Raw genomic sequence first — 11,646 nt, forward strand, 5'->3', positions numbered from 1 at the left:
TTGGCTCAAAAGTATCAAGCGTAGTATTTTTTCTGAAAAATAATGTTTTTGAGCTGGTACTTTAAAGAGGTCATTTTTTGATTTTCGAAACGGTATTCGAAATAAAAGTGGTTATAGGAGAAAATTAGTTTGTTCCTTATGGTTTAAGGTTCGGAAACTTTTAGCCATTTTTGAGCTATATTTATAGAAATTTTAATTTTGAAGATTTTTTTTTTGTTGTTCGGTTAAAATCATTCGTAAAAACTTGAAATTTGGGATGTTTACTTATATTCGCATTACCTAGACATGGTAAAATTTTCAAAACATTTGAGTGGTTTTTGAGTTTTTTCTTTTTTTTCATTTTTATGATATTTCTTAATTTTAAATTACCTATTTATATAAATCGTTCTTTAGCTGTTATTATAACGCTTTGTTTATCACTATAGAAACGAATAAAATTAAATAAAAAAGATTCCCTCGTCCGTTCAGAATCGTTTTTTATCGAATACAATCATTGCATTCAAATCGAATACAGTAAAATTACACTATCCTGTTCAAGGATCGAAGGGACGATGGACACACATCCACCACCGAAATGCTGACCTATTTTTTTAAATAATAAACTGTCTAGTATAGTTAATAAACTTACCTGTCAGCTGAATGTCACTAGAATAAGTCAACGTATTTAATAATTTTAATATATTACATGCCTACTTATGGGAGTTAGAACACATGATTTTTCAATTTCCTAACTCAGCTACTTGTGCTTCAAAATATTAATATGTCTAAAAGCCAACATATATATGTATACCTTATGTGTAAGTTTCGTATTCGTGTTACCAGATATTATATTATACGAACTGCATGTACCTATAATAATTTTTTTTTCCTTTATAGAGTATTATATTGTATGACTAAAAGGCTTCAATGAAGGCCAATCGAATGATAAAAAAAATGTTTTCTTCTCCTATAAAACTCAGTTTGCTTTATTCACTGAAAACCAAATATTGGAAATGTATTTTAAAAATCTACAACAACGGCTTAGAGAAATGCGGCGAGTAGTTAATGTAATAGTTTAAACACGACATTGATGTTATACAAAAGAGTTTGGTTGGTAAACCAATGTTGATTTTTTTTTTTTTTAATTTTATTTCACTCAGTCTAGCTGGGGAATGTAACTAAAAGAGCTTTGCTATAGAGATCAAAGAGTATTGGTCATATACGGATACCAAACGCGTTTTCCCGCCGTCAAAATGCGCGTAAAACTTTTAATAAAATATACATTCATACAAAGCACTAAGCATAAAAAGAGAGATCTGATAGAAGTATACATATTATTATAATGATGAAGGGTATTGCCGCGTTATGTACTGGGATTAAAAAAAAAAACCCCTATACGATTGTAATAGTGACTGTATCCCACCAAAAAACCTCGTGGTCAAAAGTTAAGCACAAAAAAATCCATTTAATAAAAATACAAAAAATATACCCTCACAAACGGAAGTATATATACAATTTTAAATTGATTAGGTACCTACCTACTCGCCGTTTTTGTCGTAAATACGGAAGAAAATATTGGTTTGATTTCACTCATTCAGACATATTATAATGAATGTAATCAAGTATTTTCAACTTAAGTTTAGTAATTAATAATTCACGTTGCATAACGAGTACCTATATATACACTAGAAGTAACTATATACTCGTAATAATTAAATACTCTAACATTTTAAAGAGTTAAGTCTTTGGGTAAATATATTATGTTTATTCCATATAATTTGATTATTTTTAAACTTACACAGATTATCATGACGCGATGATATAAAGCTCAACATATTAAAATAGTATGTTATTATTATTTATTATATCAGTAGTTACGTTACAAAAAGGAATACTATAAACAGCCCCGACCAATTTATTATACTATAATAATAATACTATGTATTTATTTATACAACAAAACGAGCTTACATCTTGCAAAATATATATTATTATGCAAATTTATAATTTTTTTATTAAGTTATACCTTACTGCTATACTATAGTTAATCATTATTTTGTTTATTATTGATTATAAAATACGCGTCAATATCGACTGTGAATTTTCTAATTATTTCGTTTAAGTAAGAAGCGGATATAATTAGAGTATGAAATATTTCAAACTTGAAATTTTCAACCTTCTTGAAATAATTAAATTTTTTTTTAAATTTTTTGTTTTTGGTATGTTTGACAAAATCATCAATAGATGGTCACACTGATTTCATAGCTGATTAGAGATTAGCGGTTCACAGTCATATTTTTCTTTCATGTTTATAAATTAAAATAGGGGGACGAGGTGGCCGAGTGGTCTAAGTGGTCTTAGAGGTAGAAAGTCTTAGTGGTCCTCGACCATCGGGTGACATTTTTCTCCGGGCAAGTCACGGTGTCCGGAGAACAAGTGCCGCCATCTCCCACACCGGGGCATGGAAGAAACCTACGGGTGCCCCAATAGAAATTCTGCCAAATAGGCGTCTGAACTAGGCCTTCGGAAATGAAATAGCGCCATAGAAAAAAAAAAATTAAAATGATAATTGATAATTGATAATACTAATATATATATATATATTTTTTTATTAGAATTAAGTCTCGGCAACTATGGCCATTGGCAACAATGGGTTTTACACTCAATTATTTACAAGTTATATATTTTACATCTTAAATACTATTGATAAGGTTGGACTTAATTATAAAGGTTATTATTTGTCTTATGTTGTCTGGGTGGAGGGCTTCTGACAGGATGTTTGAGATAATACTAATATAATATAATATATATAACATATTAATATAAAAATATATTATATTAGCCATATAGGCTGTAAATTATAAATTATAATACCTAATGCTATTATACTTAGGATTTAATAAACAAAAAGTTTTTATTTTATTTGAATTAAAATAGGAATATTATATAAGGTTTTAACTCATAGATTATTATAATAGGAACTCTGCTCATAACTGTACCTAATTAGTAATTATACAATATTAAATAAACATGAATTAAGAAATTTAAAAGGTAATTCACGTGTTATGAAACTTTTTTAAGTATGTTTATATGAATTTTATTTCATTTGTATAGGTATACACTACTACACTAGGTATGTAAAAAATATTTTAATAACATTTCTACCCTAGATTTAAATAAAAATTATTTTTATTATATTTCATAAAATATAAAAAAAAAAAATTCTATGAAATTTTATAACCCTAGATATAATATATGATGTGTGACGGGCATAGTTGGATGAGACTTAAAAGTTACTGTTTGAGATTAGGTTAGGTTAGTGGTATCGAAAAATCAATAATGACATCACCTACGATTGCTCGATAAATGTAAGACCACTAAGACCCACCAAAATAATTATCAATCCCAACAGGAAAATAATCGATATTGATTTCAATTATTATTAGGATGTGATAATTCCCTAACTGCACCTATGTGCACCGATGTGCAGTTTTAAATGATTTAATACAACCATCATTATACATTTCATTATAGTGTATTATTGTTATATTCACGACTATCATTCGTTTTTCTACAGCAAGACGTAATTATTGGCGTTTAGGTATATGTATAACGAAAGTGGTTAAATTGAATAGTTTCAGGTTACCATACGAAAAAAAAAATGTTTAAAACGAAACTTACGTATGTAGGTAGGTACATTTGTAATGAATAACGAGGGTCGTGTACATTTCATAGTGCGGCTCTTCAGGGATATCGAACAAAGCGTTTCGACTAAATTATTAAACAAAAAAAACATAACAAAATCGCATTTTAACCGAAACAGCTGCCGCCCCACAACTCGACACTTGGTCGTTCGATTTTGATATTATCCCCCAAGATGGGCGGTTTCCAACGCGTAAGGTGTCGTAATCAACAATTACTATTCGTAATAAGTGTATACCGCATAATATTATAGTACTGGCCGCGCAGGAGTTTTATTGTTACATCAATCACGTTTTTCACACGTTTCCATCTCCCCCAAGGAGTGCTGCAGTGACGTAGGTACATTAAATTATGCGAAAATCAACCCGTTTCCTCCGGCCAATGATATCCAAACACGAATAATACACATCACGTATATGGCACGCCTCCGAAGACTGTGTGAAAACGGTCTGTTTAGTCTGATTTCATGTGTGTAACCCTGCACCTTAAATATCACACACACACACATATATATATATATTTATATATATAAATTTGATATTTTGTATACAACATATAGGTACGTATATTATAGGTACCTATATGACGACGTATATAACTACGCGCGTTGTTTTCGAGTCATTAAGTCAATAGGTATATACCTATAGCAAACAGGAGTTTTGCGATCGTGTAATAATAATATTACAGTAGTCGCCGCTTATTGGACTCACTTTGGGACCCGACAATTTGAGTCAATTAACCGAATGAGTCAATAAGGCGAATGACTCAAAAAAAATTTAAGAATGCTTAAATTTAAAAAATTAAAAATTAAAAATATGTATTGAAATTCAAGGAATAAAAAATGTAAAAATCTAGCTATATAAAATAAAATGTATTATATCACCTGCGAAAGATCATGTTGACATAATAATTATCTCACATGACCCAAATTTTAATCATCATCGTATTGAATACGTAGTGATGTGGATAAATCTTCAAAATTTTTAGGTAAGTCCCACTCTTCTCGATTTAGAGACCGTCGTAGATCTTTTAAACATCTCTTTCTATGCATCTTTAATGGTTAGAACTGTTGAAACTATGAAGTTTGGTTCAATTATTTGGAACCTTTACTCTATAACAGTATATGGCAGTCGATTGAACGAGTTCGACGACGCTTTATGAACTGTATAGCTTTTAAACTAAAATATATTCTACTGGAACCCTATATAACTACGAACTACGGTCCAAATTGTTCACTGCAGCAACTGATTTTCACATATATAGGTACTTAAGTCAATTTACGTAAAGTAGCGGGTGTGATAGATGTATATAATTATTTCTATAGAGCCTTATTATCGATGGACACTTTAATTTTCTGAATCTCTGTATTTTTAAGATCATATTCGGCATAAAGTTCCTCTTCCTCATCACAGATATTCTTCACTTATCAACGTGCCATATCAAAATACTCTAATTAAAAAATAAAAACTCATCTCTATCCAAATATTCTCTTGGTCCCTGTGTCCAATAATTATTCTCGCCTCGAATTCTTTTCTGATACCTAATACATTTCCGTAACTATAGAGATTGGCGACATGGGCGCTTACCAATGGTGCAGTAAAGTAGGGGGCGCATTTGAGCTAAATTAAAATAGTTTTTTTTTTAAATAATATTTTTTCTCTCATATATTGTATAATGTTTTATTAAAATTAAGCGTAAATGTGTAATGCACAAACACTACATTTTGAATTGTGCCTTGATGATGTTTATTAGTGTTAACTACATCAACATTTATATTGTACACTGATATATTATAGTGTTATTTTTATTAACACGTAAGAATGTTATATTATTACATTTATATATTATAAAATAAAACTAAAATAAGCGTCAAAATAAAATTCGCCAAGGGCGCCACGGGGGCGTAGTTACGGCACTGATCGCTCCGCTCAGAATCTAAAATGTCAAAATAAACAACATACTTATTTACGTTTGTTTTGCTATAGCCAATAAGTCATACACACATAAAATGAACACTATACAAAAAAGGAGTTGAAACAATTATAACATGTAATTAAAAAATGAAAATTCGTAAAAGTATAACAACACAATGTCATATACGCATCACTGGTCATTACCATTAAGTGCGGTTATTTATAGCGTTTTCCACCACACTGTACCAGTGCATATTTTAATATTCCATCGGAAAGATTAATGTGCACTGAGTGGACTTTTTTATGTTTCACCTCAATGCACCACGCTAGTTTTTTGCACCCAGTGTAATGATAAGAGCTCCAGGAGCTCACGAACCTTGTTATTATCATGATAAATACCAAAATACCATAGATATTAAAGGATTTTTTTTCAATACCCATTAAATATTTTATTATCTTTATATATATCTGTGATAAATATAGGTTTTATGTTTTATCTACACTTGCACCAACCCGCGGTAGGACGATTATCAATGAACTTTACCAATGTCACCTTGGTGCAATGGTGCAGTATAGTGAAAAACTCTATTAGAAAAATGTGCCAATAAGTAATCATATAGGATATAAATAACGGCTTCTTATATTATATTACAGTGGTTCCCAAACTTTTTTTGCTCTTTTTGAAACAATGAGTTTACATGGTGCCCCTCATAAAAAATAATAATAAACCAGAAGAATTTGTAATATATATTATGAAAATATTTATATAATTGTAATAATTGCAATATGTTATAAGACATTATTTATATATAACATTCTACCGCAGCGCGGCACATCTGCAAAGACACAAAGTTTAGGAACCGATTTTATATTACATTATATGATTTTTGGCGTATGGTATTTAGGTATAATATAATCATATACCATACTACTGTATTGGCTACCACCTTTTTTAGTGTATTAGACGCACCTATAGGTGCTATGTACAACGATTATGAAAAAATACGGAACGCTAAAAATGTAACATAATCAATTTTTGTCAGTGACACAGTTGACGAGGTATAAATATGATTATAATATGACCAACTCGTGGGAGGCTACTCCAAACACAAATAAACTTAAGGAAATCAATCCATGGATAACCCCCTCACCTTCATCCAGGCATGAAGAAATAGTCATCACAAGGTCTCGAATTGGACACTCCCATCTAACGCACTTATACCTTATTAACAAAGAAGACTGCCCGGCCCGCATGCGACAAACAATTGACAATTAAACATATTACTCTTGAATGCCCCAAGTTCAACACCTCCAGAAAAATTCTCGGAAATCCATCATCGATGAATCAAGCACTTGGAGAAAAGAACTGAAAAAATATATATAATTTTTTCACAAATTATAGGTTAATCAAAATTAATGTAATTAAAAAAAAAAAAATTGTACATAATATATTTTACACCCCCCTTAATCCAGAATAATAAAATTTTTGTAAAATGTTGCGAAAAAAATAAAACTTGAATTATTTTCTTTATTACAACTTGAACATAGTCGTGACTCTCATTTTGATTTTATACCATGTAAATGAAAAATTGAAAACAGTGTATGTTTTTAAGCGATTTTAAAATTCAATATATTAACAAAAATATATAAAGCAATATTTACTCAAAATCAAAAAACGATTAAGTCACTTACGTTTTAACATCGCAGTTCGCTTTAAAAAACTATTGTGTTGAGGTTCACAGCGATTTCAGCTACCATTTCTATCAAAATGATCGCCATATTTCTCAAACATACACCATATTTATTCATGGACGTCAAGTCAACTTGATCGAATATTAAGGGTAACAATTTGAACATACTCGTTTCCAAAAACATAAATATTAACATTTATTGAGATATTCCATAGTATTCATTTTTATAGTATAAATGACGTAAATCCATTAGACGCAATGTTAGATTTTAGTGATTGACTTATGACGTTTCATGACAAATTGACAACTACAGTGCAATGTACAAAACGAATATTTCCTTGATAAAATAATTACCAAACAATATAATTCTTTAATTTTTAAACCACATCAAAACACACTAGCTATTTGAAATTATATTTGGCATAAACGATAAAATAAACAATGTTCACTTTTCATACATTTTTAAATCACATTGTACTATTACCAAACTGAAGCGTTCTAATTCCCATATTTTAATTTATTTCACTAATAAATTAACGTTCCATTTTTGTAAACTTACTATTTCTACGTATAAAAATCCAATAAACTTATAATATTTAAATGTTTCACTTAAAAGATCAAACATAAAATTATTGTACATTTTGACTATTTATAAATATTATGAATAATAATTACCATAATAAAGTTACATTTCATCGCAAAAATTAAAATTAAAAATTAATCTAAATACCTTGTACGTAATAAATCGATATAAAATCGCTTTTTTTGGAAAATCATCACGTATTAACAACACCGTTGGTTTTGATGACATCATTGTGCACTAAAAACGTGATTTTAAATTCCAAAAAATTTTCCTCTATAAAAATTAAAAACCATAATAATATTTACGTAAATACCTACATGGGACAAAAAAAATAAAATAACGGTAAAGAATGGACAACTCAGGACAATATATTAGAATACAATAAATATAGATAAGAGAATAATTGTGAGCAATGTATATATTGACTGTACTTACAAATCACTATTAAGTTTATCTTATACAAGTTAAAAAACTTGACCATTGTCTCAAATAGAAGTTGGCTTTAGGGGACTTAGTATCTCTAAATTCTAAATGAGCCCTCCTCCACAATTCAAAAGTTAGTAGGTACTGAATTCGCCCTAAAAATCTAGGTTATTAGTGACTATATGTGGATTTTACTATACATTAAGTTATTTATATTGAACGGTGGTGTTATGTTTTGCAAAGGCCGTGCATAGACTTTGTGAACATTTGTATTATGTACCTATTATTATTCATAATAGGTTATAAATTATAATTGTATAACTATATATTTATAGTTATGATATTTTATTATAAAAATGTTTTTATTAATATTATTTATTATATATTTCTTTATTAATATATTGATGAATCAATTCAAATTTCTACGGAAAACAGCAAACTATAATAAAATTCAATTTGATGGCGTAAATTTGAAAATAAATAACACATTTCTAAGCAGTTTCAATTTTTGGAATTTTCAAAATAATCATTTAGTATAATAATATTTGTTTTCAAAAAATTATTAAAATTTACTAAATATTAACCAACAATTGCGCTTTACGTTTTCGATATTATTTTGAGTTAATACAATATATCGATTGTTAGTCAGATATAAGTAATAACAGTTATATTAGTACTACTACGCTACTACTTGGAAGTAAAACATGATTTATTACATTTAAATCAATATTGTAAATGTATAAGCACTATAAACATTTACAGTCAAATAATCTATAGCTGCTACATTTCGAATACCAATTACCGATATAGTGTAGGTAGCGAGACCCGGTACCTTAGATCACATACTATGGAGTATGGATAGAGCTACAGCGTATTATTTTGAAACCAATATTAGAGACAAGTCTCTGAATTAAGTGTTCGATATGGGGATGCGTGATTCATTTCGTCACATAATTATCTATAGGCAGTACCCAAGGTCAAAATATAACAATATAACATGTGGATAAATAAGTGACGAATTACATCATGCATGCACATATTGAACACCTAATTCGGTGACTCGTCGCTAATATCGGCTTTAATCTTTTATATTGGAATAATACGTTTTGGCGTAATCCATAGTTAGTACCTATATAATCTAAGCCCCAGTACCGTTAGTAATAACACAAATATTAATTATTAATACATATATTTTTAATTTATTATATTTTTTTAAATAAAAACATCGTCTTTAAGTAAATAAATATTCTATAGACTCTTTTATATAAAAATAAATATTGTATATATAAACTTTATGTACTACAATACATTATGTATTATAGGTGCGCTCAAACTTAAAGTCACAGTTATTCAAAATGCATAATTTCTTTTGTGTACATAACTCTCCATATCATGGTAATAAATTGGAGATTTCAAAGTTTTCTTTCTTAAAATATATATTTAATATAATATAGTTATATGCATATAGCATATATCTTATAACATTGATGTACCAGATCGGTTTAATTTTTTATCCATATCCTTTTAAAGATTTAGTTAAGAAAAATTTCTATACACATCATGTTATAATAGTATAGTATAAACATTTATTTATTCTTTTTATAAACATTATACATTTTTTTCTGTATTTTGGTTTTCATAGCTAAGCCTATATAATAGTATAAGTTTCCTTTAAGGTATTTAAATCGCTAATATTGCAGAAAGTTTAGGAAAATAACGCGCTCGGAATTCTAATGTTGCTGGCCGATAAGAACGATTACCTATCGTACTCGCTGACTAGTAACAAACGTTTTCGTCTAGGAGATTTTTAAATTTATCGGTCTCTGTGTTGAAAGGGACGTTTTTAGTTCATTTGCAATTCTCAATTCGACCAGCGACTACATACGCACATTTAAAAAATGGATACTCATTACCGTAACATACACGAAATCCAAGTCGAACTAGTCCATATCCTGCATGAAATAGTTGTGGGCTTCATGGACGGATTGTATGACGATAACTACAACATGCACACCTGGCTCCTTACTTTCCTGAATTCTATCGACCAAGACACGATATCGAAACTTGTCGAGCTGTTTCAAGAGTCGGAACCCGTGGATTCCACTGTGGTCCTCGAAGACGTAACGCACGACGCAGAATTTACTAACGACACCAATGACCAGGTCGTGTCAATTTTCGTCAGCAGAAGTGCAATATTGTCGAGTGGCGACGCGCCGTCCTTGGAGTTGGGGCCTGTCGAACCCACCCCGATTACCGAGGACGGCCCACTCGACGATACGGTGAAGAAGACGTGTGAAGCTGAGAATGAAATTGAGCCGGCTCAGGGAATTGAAGAGCCAGACAGCGGTGAGGTCGTAGGTAGGCTGGACCCGCCAGCAACAACCGGAAAATCCGACCAGCCACGAAGGTACAAGACCTCGTGCTGGAAAGGCGTCAGGCGGATTTTCCGACGTCTATGTTGCTGGCGAAGAGAAACCGTCCGCGACCCACGTTAGTCTGGCGGTCCCCTAAGGGCCGAAGATGTCGTCAGGAAGACGGCGACGTATAGGAGGGGAGGATACGGGAAAGAGCACGGAAGGTGCACGGCGGTAAGTCACCCGAACGCGTTTCCCGACCACCCACGTAGCGACGGGTTCACGAGCGTAGCGCGCTCGGTCGTCGTTGACGCGCGAGACCCTCTGGCGGCTTGGCGAGCGCCCGGCAGTTACGGTCGCGTGGATCGACGGACGATGATGTCGACGGCACGGTGGTTAGTTGAGGCGACGGCGAGGGCAACGATTCCGCCCCGACCGTACCTACGATGATGACGACGGCGATGGCGACTCGTTACGATGGCAGTGGCGGACACCTTGGCACGGGGTAAGTGATATAGAGATTTATGCGCTAGGAACACGGACGTCAGCGGCACCGGACCCGTGGAAACTATGAACGTTTCAGGGTCCGGTGGCGTGCGACTTCGTGGCGACGGTCATTGCCGGACAAAGACGCGGCTGAAGCGACGACGCCAGGACGAAAATTACCGATTGTCAAGGATCGCGGCACGTCGCTCGTGCGGCGGTCCGATGGCTCTCGCCTTTTCGTCCCGCGGTAAACCCACATCGGCCGGGTCGCTTGTCCGCATAGCGATCACCGTCCACTCCGCATGCGCCAAATCTCGATTCTCTCGCTTCGTTTCCAACGGTATCCGCCGCAAGTCTGTCGCTAGAGTCGTCTCGCCGTCAACCATCAAAGCGCTAACATCGCGCACTAGCCGCCGTTGCTTGTCGCCGTCGACCGTCGCTCCCGCAGCCGTCTCGGTCTGGCCTCGCCGGCTGGGCAAGGTCGTCACGCGTCCGAGCAAACGCGCCCGTGACAC

The 11,646-nt window shown here is 32.6% G+C and overlaps 1 protein-coding gene across 1 annotated transcript; it reads left to right on the top strand.

The window, feature by feature from the left end:
• Nucleotides 1-10,080: 10,080 nt before the first annotated feature.
• LOC149057168 (uncharacterized) lies at nucleotides 10,081-10,977 on the top strand. Its single transcript, XM_089223524.1, has one exon. It carries the CDS (start codon nucleotides 10,190-10,192, stop codon nucleotides 10,784-10,786), a length of 597 nt encoding a protein of 198 aa, XP_089079650.1. The 5' UTR covers nucleotides 10,081-10,189; the 3' UTR covers nucleotides 10,787-10,977.
• Nucleotides 10,978-11,646: the final 669 nt, after the last annotated feature.

Source organism: Diuraphis noxia, unplaced genomic scaffold (assembly GCF_037042655.1).
Source record: "Diuraphis noxia isolate RWA-SAM2 unplaced genomic scaffold, SU_Dnox_SAM2 contig0003, whole genome shotgun sequence".
In the NCBI taxonomy this organism is placed as follows: domain Eukaryota; kingdom Metazoa; phylum Arthropoda; class Insecta; order Hemiptera; family Aphididae; genus Diuraphis; species Diuraphis noxia.